Genomic DNA, 17793 nt, shown 5'->3' with positions numbered 1-17793 from the left:
ACACACATATTATCTTCCCGCCGGTTTCCACCCGCATCCCTTCCGGAAGGGGATGAATATATGTTCCATCGATACACACGTTCGCGGTTCAGTGCAATATACAAGTGTCTATGCTCCAGACGCAAATAAAAGGTACGAGGAATCAAACAAATTAAGCCATTAGGAAGCCGACACACAAGCAAACACGCATTTTGTCCGGTGGAAGGATACTGAGGATTCACGCGATCGATTCGAAGCTTTGAACCGATCAAATGCTGGTTTATTTCGTTTTCGTGAATATTGTCAGGCGTAAACCGATCCTCAATGGACACGAAACATATTGGTTGTTAACATTCAATTTCGGTTGATACGGTTAGGAGGAAGTCCTTTGGAGGAACACCGAAACATTTTTTTGAGACCGACGCGAAGAGTGGCAAATCACAAGACATGGTTTTTTTTTGCCATCCCTTGATCTGAAACCCACTTCTGCATTGGCGCATCGAGGAACACATTAAACGGTCATGAACCTGTGTCTGCGTAATGATGCACCATCACGCTGTGACACGCAAGCACCAAGGCACTAGCGCACATGAAAGTATAGGAACGTGATGAACCAAATCAGTTGTTAGATTATTTCACTCCACCACGGATCGCACCACGCGTCGGATCAAACTCACAAACAACAAAACTCGCGACGATCGAGCTGACAGGAACGATGGGGAACGACCGTTGGCGACTGACTGACTGCGAACACTAGATCAGCGCGCGCTCGAGGTGGCGGGATTTCAAATGGTCGCGCTGTTGCTGCGTTGTGTGTCGTCCGCCGCGGACTCCTCCACTATCCACACCACGGTCCCGCGAGCTCTCAGTTGCTCCGTCCCTCTCTGTCTTTTTTTATTTGGTTAATTTAGGTTCTTTTTTCCTTGACCGCCATCCTCTCTCACACACGCGGTTTTGAATAAAAAAAAAAAAATGCTCCTAAGCACGCGGTCACGGACGATGGCACTACCGCGTGTTGCAAAGCGAAAAAAAAACAAAGTTGGGGGGACATCACCATCCATAACAAAACGCTGATTGCAGGCTGATTACAACGCGAGCCACCGACCGCTCTCTTACTCTAATGACCACGGAACACACCCACCCGGTCGCCGTATCGATCGATTGACCTTTTCTACACGCCGTCATCACTTCGGATGTCGCGCGAGGGGGGGGGGGGGGGGGGCGGGGAGGGGGGGGGCAGGTTCACTTTTTGACGATGATAGATTTACTCCAACCTTCGAAGGGCTTGGATCTAGGTGGTGCATAGAAAAAATCGATCGTCCGGAAGCAATACTTGGCAGGAGCACACTTCCGTTGCTTTCATGTGTACGCTTCGAAAGATGGTGCGATAAAATCTTTGGGTGAAATTTAAAAAAAAATGTTTTCACCATAAAACATTAATTAAATAAGCTGATTCGGGCGATAAAGGGGTAGAAAATAGGGCGGAATGCAATGCAACTGTCCGGTTGGATATGGATTTACAGTAATGTTCTCATTTTACATTCCTCTCCTTACAAGGAAAGGATATACCTGGGACAATTTTAGATTGGTTTTTAATGTTTCACAATTACATTATGCTTGAAATTGATTATTTGGTTTTTTTTTCTTCACAAGAGAAAATAGTTAAAGCACATTAAAGTTTTTACTGCTGTGGCAAATAAAGGAATATAGGAATAGGATAAGAATACGGACCCCGAAAAAAATTTCAATGTTTATGAAAAAAAAAATCTAATTCAGTTGTAACAATGTTATACGTGTTTTAACCTTCACTCTATGATCGAATCGAAAAGTTACTACTCGTGTATAACGACCCCTTAATCCGACTTTGATAATATTTTAACTAAAAAGGGGTCGTTATACACGGGAAAAGACGGTACATGTAGGGAAAAAGTCTAGTAAGCTCTCAATGGGACATGCATGACGGTCGTTACACGAAAGCAGAACAAGAAGGAAGGAACACGAAATCCACGAAACGGATGTGAAGTTTCTAGCACAAGAGACTATAATGAAACAAATATGAATTCGTTGGTGTCCATGTTCTAGGACATATAATATAACAATGTAATTTACGTGTGTTAAAAATGCATTTCCCAAAAAGAAGAAGTCAAAAATTCTCTCCCAATGTTCCTCAGTTTTCAAACCAGCAGTTAATAATAACAAATTTGGGGGATTTTTGGAAACTCATCACTTTACTTATAAAAAAATTAAACAATTATGAATATTTTTATAACTTTTATTAGTTTTTTTTCATCTTTACTTTCAAGTTTTGTTTTATTTCTTTTCCTTAACTTCTTTAATCTCTCGCTGGTGACTTCTGACATTCAGCCAGTAAATGTTGGATGTTTTTTGTTACTTTTTTATATATCTCCACTTACAAATCTTGTTTTGTTTTCTTCTTTTCTTCAGCTCTCACTGTTTTTCTCTCTAGCTCAAACACTTTGCAAATCTGTCAGAGCGCCGTTCGAAATCATCTCTCGTGTCAGACGTTTTCTCAACTGCTATTGAAACTCTCAACCGTCTTGGTGGCCACAAAGTTTTCTTTTTGTTATAACATTAAATTTTAATCATGCTACGACGTTTTTCTTCAATCTAACACCGCAATCAAGCATGTTCCACTCGAAGACATTATCCCTTTTCCACAGTCCACAATCGTGCCGGAACCGAGTATTGGGAACAAAAACCTGCTAGTTTCGTGACGCGCATATTTATCTTTTTGAATAATTCCTGTCGTTTTCATCATTTCCTTAGTTTAGTGACGCATCCTCTTTCGGGTTTGTTACAATTCAATCACAATAAACACAACATGCTCGAAAGGATAGGCGCTAAGGATCAGTCTAGTCTGTCTGGAGCGCCACTTGCTTTGATTTCTTTTAAATCACTGTACATTACATTAATATTACCTTGTTCAGCGCGCATACATTGCAGCAATTTTGTTTGACATTTGCAAGGGGTTTTCCATGTACCCCTCCTTGCCTGCTGAATATGATAATAATCTCCAAATATTCTTTTGTGAGACGAAAACCATATTTATTCCTGTGCACTGCTACCTATCCATTTTTCGACACTTGGTGACCACTTCACGGCCTGTCTTCGTTACCACCATATTTTGTCTATCGAACATTTTTCAGAAACCCTAGCCATCGAAGACAATTTCTGTTTCAAAAGTTGTACTTGCACGATGGGCGCTTTCTCATGATTGAAAAATGTGCTTCACTTGAACACACCGCTATGAAAATTTTAATCGTAGCTTGGTGAACAATTATGTTGTATGACTGTGACGGAGCTCAACAAGTTGCCGAGCACATTTTGGCATTCATACATCAAACATTTTTGTTATTTCCTACGATTTGCGACTCTGCCGATCGTGATCGTTTCTTTTCGTGGGTTATATTTTCATTCAAGACAAACCTCACGTAGAAAAAAAAAGTATTCGGGAGCAATTACAAATTAAAATTAAATTGCGGTAGCGCCGGAGCTCACCACCATGACGACGTGGTTTCGAGGATTAACTATCCATGTACACATCCACTGAAAAGAGTCCCGTAAGCCCTTAACGGCCAGGCATGACCAACACGATTGTAACGCCAAGAAGTAGAAGACAAAGACAAATTAAAAAGCAACAAATCGAAAACACATTTTTCTCGATCATTATGATAATAATAAATGTATATAATAAAAGGATGATACATGTAACCTTCTAACCATAATACACTGAGACGTTTAGACGATAAAGCTTTCACGACCACCTCCCAGGACTAACACTCGATTTCCAACGAAAATGGCCAATATGTCAACGGGTGTTCGACATTATTATAGTTTGAGGAAAGAAACATTTTCCGCACAAAAACAAGTTTCAGCACATTAAACAAAAAGAATCGCTTCGTTATCGCTCTCATATCTGTAGGTCTGGCTTAAAGTAGATCCTTCTTAAACGCGCAACGGACGTTGAGACGAGAATTTCATACAAAAAAAAAAAAATTAAAAAAAAAACAATTATATTTTCAACTTGCACTTCAATTTTATAATCCTACGTAGATGTTTCTCAACAAACGTTTTAAGCTCATGTAAGCTTGGCTGGAGTAAAAAACATCTCCGTTCGTGAGTAACGTAGAGAAAAGAATGGCCGATCTAGGGACAATCGAACAAAATCAATCTACCGTAAAAGGGCACGGTTCCGTTCATGCTGGATTTCACTCTGTCGTTTGACGAGAGGTGCTGAATCGCTCTTGGATACTTTTGCCACATCCTCTATGCCTTTCTATTAGTTGCATTAATTGTAAATTTTGATCGCCTTCTCCATGTAATTGAACCGACTGCGCTTAGTGTTTTTGTTAATGTGCTCCAGTCCTAGGAAGGTGCGTGAATGCGGATCAGTCCGGTCACCCCGGAACATCTCCAGATTGATCTGTATCATCTCGTCGTCGATGTAGTCGATGTGCTCGGTGATGATCGCTAGCCGGTACTTTTCCCACTCCTTGTCCGATACCGCAAGCTTCTTTTTCATTCGCTCCTTAAGTGACGCGTACGTCTCGTCCTGCACTGCGCGGATGAAGAACGGGATGCCAAACACACTCGAGATATCCTTGGTGAAGTGCAATACTGGGACGAGCATTTCGCTTTCACCGAGCGCCACCTCATCCTCGGCCACCTCCTCGATGCGGTACATGATCTGATTGCCGATGCTGGACTTCTGCACGAACGGGTTCTCCGTGTAATCGTGCAGCTGGTCGAGTGGCGTATCGTCGGCCGGGCCGGGGGAAAGACGGTTTTTGGACAACTCCGAAATCCGCAGCTGCTTGGTGCTCGCCTCACCGAATTCGATCACCTTGCGTGCCTCCTCGAGTAGATCGCGCACCGTGCCGTTTTTGTTCGGGTACAGGATGAGTTCCTTCTCTTCCTTCAGGTTCGGCATCAGGTAGAGGCAGCGGAACTGCTTCTTATTCTCCAACTCGTTGATGTTGATCGAGAGCTTTTGATAGAACAGCTTGCGTACCGTTTTGTTTTTGGTATACTGCAGCACATCCCGCAGGGAACCACCGAAGCTATGGGAGAGCGGCTGTCCGGGTAAGTCGCTGTAGTTTTTGCTCTTGAAAAACTGAATCTCGTACGGGTTGACGTTGATGCGGCGTCCGACTGCCTTCGCGATCTGATCGTACGTCGACTCGGATGACAGGTCGAGCGTGAAGCCGGTATCGTTCGGTATGAGCGTGTCAAGAAAGACGACCTCCATGCGACAGAACAGGTCCTTGAAGTACGCCTCGCAAGTCGGAAACTCCAGGTTCTCCTGCGGTGGGTGCAGCTTCTCGAACACGATGATGGTGCCATGGCCGAGGAGCGAGAGCGCCGTTTGCAGCGTCTGGAACTGATCGGTGATCTTTTGGGCCTTGTTAATATCTACCACTTCGTACAGCTGCAGCTCGGTGTCCGGCTCGAAGTAGGCTCGCTTGCATAGGTCGCGTGCCAGCTCCGCCACCGTCGTCGTCGGCTTGTACAGTCCGTGGCCGCAGTAGTTGAGTCGCTTCTCGACCGGATCGTAGAACTTGAAAAACATTAACGTATCCTCGAACGTTATCTTTACCGGTTCGAGTTCGATACGGCCGGGCAACGGCAGCTCGAGGAAGATCGTGCATGAGTGTTTCGTTTCGGGCGACGCGTACTTGCTGCATGTCTCCGCCGACGACGGATCGATGTATTCGAACTTGTGGGGCTTCTGGTTAGATGGTTTCTTCACCTCCCACAGTCGAAACTGGCCCGGCTCCAACTTGAATGCCCGCCCAATCTGCACCACCACCGTTGCCAGGTCGAGCGTCTTACGCACCTTCAAAGTACGGTAAGCGGCGGTCGTCGCATCAAACAGATCGGACTTCTGATGGACCTCCATATAGTCGGAAAGCAGCACATTCAGGTTGACAAAGCTCGACGCCTCGGTGCGCTCGATGCGGCGCACTTGCTGGATGCGTCGCTGCTCGTTCAGCCGCTCGAGGAGTTCCTCGGGAATGTCGCTCTCCTTCACCTCTTCCAGCACCTGGTGCACAACGGACTCGCGCACGTATACCAACATGTAAGCGTTGCTGCTGTGCCGCAGGTTCAGTTCGTTGTCGTGACCGCCATAATTCTGCTCGATTGCCTCGTTGCGACTGCAGCGGCACACGACGTCGTCGTCGAACTTGCACCACTTGCCATCGTTCTTCGGATTGATGTAGACAACATAGTGACCTCCGTGATTATCACCTGAGTGTACCAGAACCGCGTGCAGGATATAGGTGGCCGGTGTGTCCTCCGGCTTCTCGAGGAACGGGTCCAGGTTGATCATCTCGTCGAACTCAAAGCGATCGTTAAACTTGACCGAGTTGTCCGAGATAGGATCGTACTGGAAGCGCATCAGGTGTAAGTGCAGCACGGGCGGGAACTTACTGAACAGGATGCCTTTTTCTGCCTTCTGCAATCCATGCTCTCCCGCGTCGTATTTGTTATCGTCATCTAGGATCTCCGTCGCGATGTAATCCTTGAACGACTCCTGGATATTCTTCTTGCCCTTGATATTGAGCTGGATGTCGTAGAACGTCTCCGTGCGGCGGCTTGTGTAATCCACGTTCTGGCACTTGATGTACGAGATCATCTTGCCCTCGAACAGCTTTGGGATCGTGCCCTCCAGACTGGTGCCCTTCATTTTGTTCTCCAACTTATCGAGTAGTACGCGCAGGAACTCCTGCACGTCGTGCTGCATAAACGAATCGAGCGCATCCCAACCGAAACTCTTCGTTAGCTTTTTCGTACCGACCGGTTTGTTTTGCGTCTGTAAATCGTGGAACACTCGCTGCAGGGCGAGCGCGACCGACTTGCAATCATCGTCCGCCTCCGTTGGCATCTTGTACACGGCCTTCCGCAGCTGGTTGGTGAAGTACAGCGTCTGCAAGAGCGAGTTCATGTAGCACGTTGCACCCTGGTTCTTCAATCCCACGTAGCCAGTGTGTTTCTTCGAGTCCCAGAATATTCCACGTGGTGGCTCCGCATTCACGTACACTTCCAGTGTGATCGTATCGTTCTCGATGTACCCATTCGCCGGATCGATAATCTCCTGCCAGTTCATAAACGACGAGAAGCCCCAATCGTTTTCCTGCATGCAGAACGTGTGTCTGATGCGCCTTATGAACGGTTCCGCGTGCGAGTCCACCTTCAGCAAGCGCAACTCCGCCGATGCAGAGCAGTTCCAGTTGTTGCTCGAGCTTTCGCCGTTGCACTGCAGGAAGAAACCAAGCCCTTTGCCGGGGGCAACCGCGTTTTCGTTCGTGCGCGGCATGGCCAGTATTTTCCACGGCAGATTGCGCACAAAGTACGGCGGTGACAGAACAGACTCCGTCAGTCGGCTGAACTTTGTAATCTGAAAACTGAACGTTGCTTCCGAGCGCACCTCGTCGTTCATGTAATCCTGATCGTCGAGCGCCATCGCTTCGCCGCCGCCGTCCGCGTTGCCTCCGACACCACCGCCACCACCGTTCGCGGCTGCCGTCGGCGGTGCAACCGTATTCGTGAGGTTCTGAATGTTGGGCGGGTCGATTTCATTGTCGTCCTGGGTGTCCATCGCTTCGACCGTTTTGTCGTAGTCCATCGCGCTAGAATGAGAGGTTTTACAACGTTTTGGTTTCGGTTCCGTCGAGTTCATGTCGTTTCACCAGGATATGAACAAATTTGGTATGGGACGAAAATAACGTAGGAAGTAGGAACAGGGGCGGCACGTTATGGTGGTTTTTTTTTGTTATAGGACATCGGACAAAAGACAACAAGGATGCAAAAGTGAAATTCGGGTAACAAAGTTGCGATGAGATTACAATCAAAAGTGATGATTGATTATAAAAAAGATAGAAAAAGAGGACGAGAAAAAGAAAAACAAAATCTTTCAGAACAATCGGATAAATATTCTCTCTGGGAAATACTGGGATAAAGGAGGGTAGGGATGAAATTTCGATTCCTACGAGACATTAGGATGATTTGATCAAAGATATGTTTCAATACTAAATCGCACCGCATCGAAATGTCGTGATTCAAGTACCTCTTGTAACTTTCATTTGACTAAATAAGTCATTATACATATAAATTTTACAAACAAAAAGTTCTTTAAAAGATAGAAAATATTCAAGCAGTAACACTGGACCAAAAATTAGGATGGTCTCTATGAAAAATGATAATTTGTACTTGTATTTGGAAACATATCATGTATAATTATCAACTTAAAAAAAAGAAGTTTCACAAAAAAAATTTTTACTGTGGAATGCCGTGTTTAAACATGCTTGAACATATCCTTCAAGAAGCCATTTAACTCAATCATTAAATAACAATGTTATCAACTCATCCCACGCCTCAGGAACCGATAGAATGGAAAGAAACAATAACGTTAACCAACGATGGAAGCATCCATTCCACTCTGCAAAAATTGCATTGCGTGGGATGTCCAAGAAAGTCAAAGGTCATTGTTGCAGGAATGTTTAGATGGGAAGGAAGGATTTGGGTCATACAGGTTATATCATTGTTGGCAGGCGGGCAATCGAGGCTGTGGTATACGTACTTCAAGCCCTCTGTCGGAAGAAATTCCTTCCCCGTTTTAGCGGCCGTTCGGTGCGCACGTTTTCCACCGAGAACTGTGAGAAAGCGAGTCAGCAGCTGGAAGCCTACGCCCCCACCTCCACCACGTCGACGTCCTCCTGCGCCTCCTTCCGACTCTTGCTCTTCGATGCCGACGCCGACGCCACGCCCCTCACCGCCACCACCACCCCCGGCAGGGATGTTGTTGCTTTCCTTGCGGCGCTTCGGCGCTACGAGCGAGCTGCGGAGGGAACTGTCACTGGTTGCTTTCTTCTGCCTTGCTGCAACGGATGCAGCAACAGGGTTTTCTGGTTCGGTGCACTCCGCCGATTCTACGATCTCAGCAGCCCCGGTGGACTTTCCGTCAACGTCTCCGGACGCTGCAGGTTTAGTTGTTTCTTTTCCCCAGCGAAAGCCGACACGTCTTCCGATCCACTTTCGCGATTGCTGTTGCTGCTGCTCCGGCGGTTGTTTTTGTTCTTCCACCGATCCTTGAGAGGATCCTTTCTTTCGCCACTTCCGCAGTGTCGCTCGATCGGTCTTGGCCAATATTCACCCGTAAGCGGCTGGGTAGCTCCTTCACCAGCAACAGTTCCGAAAAGGAAAGATTGGTTTTGGAAACGTTAGCGACGCCGAAGGACAAAGGATTAAAAAAACGCGCACGAGAATTTTGCAATTCACGGTGGACGCCTTCCTGCACTAAGGAAAACAGCAGCAATAACAGATGAGCAAGCAAAGACCTTTCTTCTCACAAAAACTGTCCGAATGCAGTGAGCAGTGAGCAATGAGCAGTGCGTGAGAGTATGACAGTTAAAGCGTCATACTCATTTGTCAAGTGACAACCGGGTTGTTGCGGAAAAGTATACACATTTTTGTATCTTTTCGCAGCTGACAAAAACATTTCCAAAATAACACAAAGAATATGGTTCAGTGAGTGCAATCGATTGGAATCAACTGAAGACTTATCCAAAAGACACATTTTTCAACGCAAATTGCCCGTCATTCTTACAAATGCTTTGATGTAGTGGTGAAAGGTGAACAAGTTTGGAAACGCTTCTGTCATCGTGGTTCTTCCTTGCGGTGATCTCAAAAATAATCATAAATAAAAATATTGAAATTATGCTTTAATTGCTATGAAAATGAGAATGTATACTATCGAGAAGTAACTTGGAACCAATCAACATCAAACCAATCTTTAAAGACAATAAATTATGGAAAACACTGCCCATCAGGTAGGATCTTTAAACTTGAAACCACTGCCACCGCATTCCTAACCTTTGCCTGTATTTTGTGCGGATGCTTCCTTAGCTTCACTTGTATGACAACTAAATGCTCACCTTTATTTGTACGATGAGCTAACTTGGATGAGGCTTCTTGAGGACTATCAAATAGCGGACACCGGCAGTGGTGTTTTCGCGTCGGAAGCAACTCTTTAGATTATGCAATCTTTGCGAAGGATTTTTGATTTTCTCCTTATTTCCTTCCTTCCCGATTCGCTTTGGCGATCGCTGCTGCTTCTGGGGCGTCCGGTTATGAAGACGGCAAACATTCGTCGGCTTGGGATTGATCGGTTTGTCGCACAGTGCTTGTTCGATGGGACACTGGGGCACCAAGTTTGCGTTGTGAAATTCACAACATTGGTCGCTTTGGTTGTCGTCGCTGATCTATTGGGCGTATCACACTTTGCTTTTGCTGCCTTTTCGGAGGATACGGTTGCTCGGAACAATTTGCAACTCGGAAACGCGGACTGAAGTTTTCCTTCCACACACACACACACAAAATTGCCACACACTCTTCACACTTTTGCACCTTCTTTCTTTTCGCTGTCCTTTTATAGCTACGTTTTACTGCTACCAAGCGAAACAGGCAAAGATAAAGCAATAAAAATCTGGTTTAAAATATTTAACGTAGCTACGCAGAAAGTAAGGAAGGGAGGAATTTTCTTATCCAGCCTTTTTTTTCTGCGCGGCTACCGAACGATGATATCCGGATCGAAAACGCACACGCGAATCTCGATGCAATAGCAATCGAAGGAATACACTAAAATACTAATCCGATCCAACTCGTTCTTGGGCTGCTCAGTCTTTCCCAATAGCAAGGCATGCTGCGAAGAAAGGGAAGACATAAAAATCGCACCCCGCAATCGATGAAGCCGCCGAAGGTTTTCCACGTCCCTACAAATCCGTCACACGCGTTTGCAGCGGAACATTCACTGGTGCGTATTTTCTTCTACTACCTTGCCGAGAAAGAAGGAAAAGAAAACGCTCCACAAATGGATGTGAATTGTTTTCTTCGCCGCTTGCAATGCTGGACAGAGGTTGGATGACCAACCGGCACTGCAATCGTTGCAAATTGTGATAATAATTGATCCGCGACACAGCAGCTTCGGATATTCTTTTCACAAATTTGCGCACAACTCAGCAGTCGGACGACATGGTCCGAAAGTTGTATAGACTGTCAGTCATGTAGCGGTGTGTGTTGCTACGAAAGAATCACACACATGCATACACTAATCTTAAGCAACCTTGGTCTGGAGTAGAAAATAACGCAATTTGTTTGTAACTTTTTAGTCCTTCAACCGATATTTACAAATAACCCCTCAAATAAAAGGTTCTTTCAAGACAAAAGAACTTCTAAAATATTGAGGAAGTAAAGACAGCTAAATTTGTTCGATTTACCTTCTTGCTTTTGCTGACCAATAATTACCGATTCATTAACCTTGCCACGAACAAACCCGGTCAAAATTACCGGTTCGCGAAACGACATACCGGTTCATCAAGTCAATCACAGCATTCCGGTCAATGTGTTAGTGACACACGCAAATGAAAAAAATGACAAGCAATTCGATATAATTTGAAATTTCCGTTGCAGCGGTGACTCTATAATGGAAATGGTGGTAAGAGATTTAGTTTTTTCTTTAAGTAATGTCAATTTTCTTTGTTTAGTTTATTTGCATATTTCGTTGATAATTTTTTTCTAGAATATGTTTCATACACACACAGTTATTAAGTTATTTATGTATGATGATTTAAAAAAAATGAATTCGTGGTTTTCGTCAAATGGTTCTTTGTACAACCTTTTAATTCCAGCATTTTACTTTCTCTTGTGGCCGAGTCCCGAGTCTGGCACCTCTCGGTATTACGAACGGCTGACCACTGATCTATACCGTCTTTCGTCCTCAGTTAACTTTCTTCAGAGATATTTCAATGAAGTTTCAAAATTAAAGCATCAACAGAATTATGTCGCAATTTGTTCCCATTTAAAAAGAGGATAAAATTTAAGGTACTCAATTTTGTATATTCCGCGTCTTTGTTATTCTGCGCATATTTACGTGCGCTTAAGTTAGGCCTTTTAACCAACATTAGCCGATGCAACAAATGACCTAGTAATACCGCCATGATATCCCTCCCGCTTTTTGTTTCAGACTCTTCTGGGACCGATTACAACCAAATATGGTCAACTATTACGATCGGTTTTCTGTGGATAACATAAACAAAAAAGTAGCCCCCACAGAGCAACCTCAGAGCAACGCCAGAGAACCCAGTGCACGGATCGTGACCATACGTCGAGGCCACCATATGATGCTCAGACGATCTCTCGGGTGCGTTTTATGATTTGTCGTCCGCGCTGAGATACGATGGGACGTCCCGGCGCAAGGACGCGCAAAGTACCGACTGTGGTGAAGTTTGCTACACTTGACCACGCGCTACGAAGCGTTTATGCCATGACCTTTCACAACACGCACCGGACCGATCGCCAGGCGTGAAGTTGTTGCTTCATATTTTCTTCTCTTCTGCATCTGCGGACGTATAAAAACCGCGAAAGGGAAAAGTGTAGCGACCTTCGACCAATTATTCATACCAATTACGTGTCTTCGCTTCCGGCTGTTCTCTTGATCGACGTTCTTTCATTTCTTTGCGCACTTAAATACGAACTGATGAACAAAAGAAACTGACTCAATAGTGGAAACATATGCCATTAGATCTTCATCTGCTGAAGAGGAGAGGATCAAATCTAGGCCATCCCGTAGATAAACTCGTGGTTGTGGGTTGGGTAACGAAATGATTAAAGAATTTTCAACCATTTCCTTACACTTCATGTTCTGATGTGACTTTCCCTCGAGGGGTGTGGAGGTTCGTAGCACTGGAATCGATTCAGTTCCCTTTTCGTCGAGGTCTCATTGCAGTCAACATCTGTTCGCATGTAGGAGTATAATTCATCCAGCGATTATAAGGTCCAGTTCTGGTATATTGGCTCCTCATGCCTCACCGATAGAAAATATTATAACAACCAAACATGTGGTTTTGGTTTTCTTTCACAATGCCTTGGTATGGTATGAAAGTAAACTAGCTAGTGGCGCTTGCTGAAAATAAAATTAATCGATTTTTACAACCGAAAAGAAGTGTAATTAAATACAAATTTGACTGGAGTAAACAAATGTAATAAATAATGAAAAATATCTCGACGTTAGGACATATTAAAATAAATTAATAAAAATATTATTTCATATTGATATGCCAATCTGATCTTCCTCCATTAACATCGCTACCATGCCCAATTGCCAAATGTCGTCTAGCAAATGATTTTGTTAATTTTTCCGTACCTTCTCGCTCTGCACTTTTTGGCACTTTTCACTTTTCCATCACAAACTTGCCTCGTTACTCAACGGAGTCTCCCTCCAGCTGCCGTTGTTTTACCGCAACCAAACGCCACCGTGGAATGCTAATTAGAAACATCAACTCTAGCTGTCATATCACTACGACTGTGAGCAAATGGTACCGTCGCACAAGAAGCGCCAAGATGGGAGTAACCTGGTCCATCTCCAGGTTATCTCGGTTTCCGCATTCAGCTCACAAGTAAAGTACTCACACTCTATTCCCGCGCACTGCACCATCCGAAAGCATGGCATTGGATTGTAAATGAAACACGAAACTCTTCAAATCAAACACCAAATGGTCTTCGAACGAAGCCCACCCGAGCTCGTGCACGTGTCCTCGGGTGGAGCGAAAAGTGCAAACACACCAACCGTGACAAAATCAACACTGAAACACAGAGACAAACTAAGAGGCCAAAAGCGAATGGTAAATAACGTAAAATTGAAATAAAAACAACACATTCCCCCTTCTATGCCGTGAGCATAACGATAGGTAGAGATTTTTAACGATTCCCGTCACGATTACGACTCAAAGAAGATCACTAACAATTGTTGTCACTTGGCCTGCGATCGTATGGGATTCAATACTTAAGAGCGTACTTTTTTTGTATAACTATTTTTAGGTAATGTGGTGAAAAAGGTAAATTTTAACACCATCAAAACAGCTCTTGAACGAAGTGCAAAGAATTAAACTTTTAAGTGACAAACATAAAAGTGAAAAATTTAAGACACGATCAAGCTGCACTTTGTAAACCGTGACAACCGGAAACGCAGCTCCACTCTAAACGTACTCGAATGCAATGAAAAGACCAAAAAACACCGAGTTTCGATCTTACGTCTTCCGAACTCAAACCTCGACCCGCCACGATCGCGCTCAAAACATAAACTAATCGCGCGAAAAACGCTCCTAGACTAAGCCATCGATCAGTTGCAGCACAAGACGCCACGAACGATCACGAAGGCAAACCGATCACGAGGAGGGCACGCCGTCTCGACTGCACTTTTTGTCAGCATGCCTTCTTCGACACGGCGTGCCCCAAGGGTCCGTGACGTCGCGGAGAGCGAGCGTCCACCGTGAATCACCAGAAACCACTGTCGAGAGACAGTGACGGAAGTAAACTTTTCCCAATACCCTGCCAGTCATCTTTACGAAGGGCCGATCGTAGCAACCAGGCTTCCATGGACGAAATGGACACCCGGTTTTCCAAATGCAACAGGATGGGGGGAAATAGATTTACTCCAAATCGTCTCCCTCTTCCCTGGGAGGCCGACAGGCGGCTTTTGCCGTAGCGGAAAAACTGAAAGGTGGAAAACGAGTCTTGTCCAAATAGCGCACTATCTCGCGTGACAGTAAGTATGTGTATTTTTAGTAGACGAGACGGGTTCGCGCTGGCGTCTAAATCGACCTAGGGACGACTCCCCTGGGGATAATTTTCTTACTTCTTTCTCTTTCTCTCATCTCAAGAACGCGCAGTGTTTACCGAGACAAAATTTTGAAAGTGGCCCAGATTAGGATGGAGCACTGGCGCACTGCGTTTATCTTTTTGATTTGTGCCTCTATTCAGAAATCAAACTATACTCAATAGGCAGTTTTGTTCTTGGGAGGCTAGTTTTTTTCATGTTTCAATTAATCATAGATACCTTATCTACACTTTTGTGGCGTCCATCGAGAAAAAATGATACATGTACACATTTAGATAGTCACTCCTTTGCCAGCAGCAAGTTGATTAGCTTTCCATAATTTCTTCGACAGCAAATAATTACTTCCATGACAACGATGAAACATATGGTATTGCGAGAAGGGAGATTTTACATAATTTCTTGCTCATCTTTTGAGATGGAATGCATCGTAAGTGCATGCGAATTCATTAACACCCATCCAAAAAAAGTTTGAGGGACAAAGTAAATATTATTATTATTAAGTTTAGTTTGAACGGCCAGGCCGTATTAACGCTTCTTCAGTATTCTTGCTTGTCTTGCTCGGTATGCAGAGTAAATTATTGATTTATGAATCCGGCCACTATCATGTAAATGAACACTAGAAACAATTGTTGAATACTAACACAAACTTTATTTGGGAAAGAAATCAAATATAATACAAATACAGTTGGGCCCCGCATTACGCGAATGTTTGGGACCGAACGCAAATCGAATTTTCGCGTATTGCGGATTTCCACTGCCATATCGTTTATACCTCATATTGAAGAGTTGACACTGAGAGGGAACCGCTTATTTAACATATCTTCTATCCAAATCACTAATAAGTGTTCCATTTCTTCTATTGTACCATTAAATCTCTGATAAAAAGTGCATATTAAAATCTTCATTCTACCAAAACAAAGCAAAATTGACCAATCAGAACTCAAGCAACGAATTCGCGTATATCGAGTATAGCGTACTGCGGGGACTTACTGTATTTTCATGTTGGGGGATTCATGGGGGGTCCGTGACAGCCGAGCGGTAGCGCCGGTTAGAAAATCGTCCCATGAGCGCTGGGGCTCACCACCTCGACGCCGTGGGTTCGAATTCCAACCGAGATCGGACCCTCCCCTGTACGAGAGGACTGATTATCCACGTACACATAGGGTAAAAAGTCTCGTAAGCGCTCAACGGGGGACAGGCACGACCAAGAGGTCGTTACGCCAAGAAGAAGAAGAAGAAGAAGAAGAAGAAGAAGATATTCATGTTTGAATGGGTTTGGGCAGTAGCAAACTGCCATAAATGAGTTACAACATATCAAACACGTGATATACTAAATGTGTACTATGAGAAATAAATAAAGCATGTTTTTGTGGATACTCTGATGAAGGAAATATAGAACAAATACAGTTGAGCATAGAACAAGAAACAAATTTCCATCGACCTCCAACGACATAAGATCTTCTCGCCAACATTTTGCATCGTCGTTTGGCATCAATCGATCATCGTCTTAGCCGAAATTGAAAGACAAAACAAACGAAGATGTTCGATGAATCGCCAGCTGCTATTGCTTTGGCCACTTGAAATCGGACCAACAAACTAAACCGTGGCCGTGACGCGAAGTCTTACGAAATCAAAGTTCTATGTCAAGGATTTATCTCGAAGTCTGTTGGCGCAGAGCGCTTGAATTGCTATAAATAGTGTAATATTCTTAACTTGTTTTATATTTTGTTTTCTCTGTTTAACAAACAAATAGCTTAGCTAACTTATTCAATGGTTTGTTTCTTTAATTGTTATGCATTTTTGTTTATTTTATGTGGATTATGTTGACATTATTTTTTCTCGTCGCAGCTACGCGTGGCTAGAAAGGTAACCTTAGAGTAACAATTAAATGCTTCACCAAAAAAGGCACCCCAAACCTATTCACAAACTTGTTTATCAATCAAACGCATACTTGTTGGTGCGAAACCTCCAATCTTTCGATGGCTATGAAACACATGAACTGAAACAGAGTGTTTCAAATGAGTGTAGTTTTAGGATGAGGTTTTCTACGTTTGTTTCGGTTTCTTTTGTACGGCGGCATCGTGGGCATACTAACATAAAACAAGCTCCCCCAATGTCGCGAGATCGAAAGACGTTAAATTGCACGGTGTACTGCGCTGACCACGGCGGTCGTTTGCGAGAAGGTTTTTGGTCAGTGCCGTCGCTACTGCAGCGGCCAGACTTGATAGATTCCTTATATGGAAATTCATCTCTGTACGGTCCGGTTTTTTCGTCGCATGGCCTTCCATTTTCGGCATTGAACATGGCCGCGGGAAGTGCGTTCGGGAGATTGATTTGAGCGTGTTTATGTTGCCGCCGGCCCATACATTCCCCCATTTCCAGGGGTGTGCTTCTTTCCCTTCCAGTCCGATCCGAAAAAGTCCGATTGGGAAGGGACGTTTAGTTGTACGAACAATCGTACCTTCGAAGCAATGCAATAAATTATTTTAAGATATTAATTTAGTAAAGGCCATTTCATGAGCCCCTACTAAAGTGAGTTCATCTTTAAAACAGTACAATAGTGACACAAAATTACAGCTGACCTACGTCATGTAGACGCTGCATCCGGAATGACAAAATGTTCTTACAAATCTATGACTCACCAAGATCGTCCATGGCAGGATTTCCGATTCCGGATGCAGCTTGTTTTATTGCCGGATAAATGAATTTCACCGTCGAACAGCTAGTAGAATGTTCAATCAGCGGACACTTGCACTACAACCTCCCGTTACTACTAAAGCAGTAAACAACCACCTACACCACCAAAACAAATGCACTTGCTGCACAGTTGCACAAAAACACCAGTCGAGAAAAACAAAATTCCTGCCCGATGGCCGTGAAATATCCACAAATATGAATGAATTGTCAATTAAATTCAAGTTTTGCGCAACGAGAATTGCAAAAACCGGTTGCGAACGGAGTTTTCTAAGCGATTTACAGCATAAACATACCAAAATACACGGAAACAACAATCGGAACTCCGATTTGTTGGAAACGAACTTTGTTTGCTCTTTTTGACGTTTGACGTTTCTGATTCTGATCGCCTAGTGATGGTGATTCAAACTGAACCTGCACTCGAG

General features: G+C 44.1%; 1 protein-coding gene across 5 annotated transcripts; it reads right to left on the bottom strand.

Moving 5' to 3' along the window:
- Positions 1 to 2156: 2156 nt before the first annotated feature.
- Positions 2157 to 17615, bottom strand: LOC131266191 (ubiquitin carboxyl-terminal hydrolase 7). 5 transcript variants are annotated; one of them, XM_058268577.1, is made up of 4 exons: positions 10930 to 11027; positions 9936 to 10448; positions 8582 to 9175; positions 2157 to 7631 (listed from the first exon to the last, which is right to left on the bottom strand). In XM_058268577.1, the coding sequence occupies exon 4, from the start codon at positions 7625 to 7627 to the stop codon at positions 4289 to 4291; it is 3339 nt and encodes a 1112-aa protein (XP_058124560.1). In that variant the 5' UTR covers positions 7628 to 7631; positions 8582 to 9175; positions 9936 to 10448; positions 10930 to 11027; the 3' UTR covers positions 2157 to 4288. The 5 variants fall into 5 exon arrangements, with proteins under 5 accessions (XP_058124560.1, XP_058124558.1, XP_058124561.1 ...); XM_058268575.1 differs by having other exon boundaries at positions 10735 to 11019; XM_058268578.1 differs by having other exon boundaries at positions 9936 to 10445; positions 10735 to 11019.
- Between the last annotated feature and the right edge of the window lie 178 nt (positions 17616 to 17793).

This window comes from Anopheles coustani, chromosome 2 (assembly GCF_943734705.1).
Source record: "Anopheles coustani chromosome 2, idAnoCousDA_361_x.2, whole genome shotgun sequence".
In the NCBI taxonomy this organism is placed as follows: domain Eukaryota; kingdom Metazoa; phylum Arthropoda; class Insecta; order Diptera; family Culicidae; genus Anopheles; species Anopheles coustani.
This window is presented reverse-complemented; position numbering and strand designations above follow the sequence as displayed.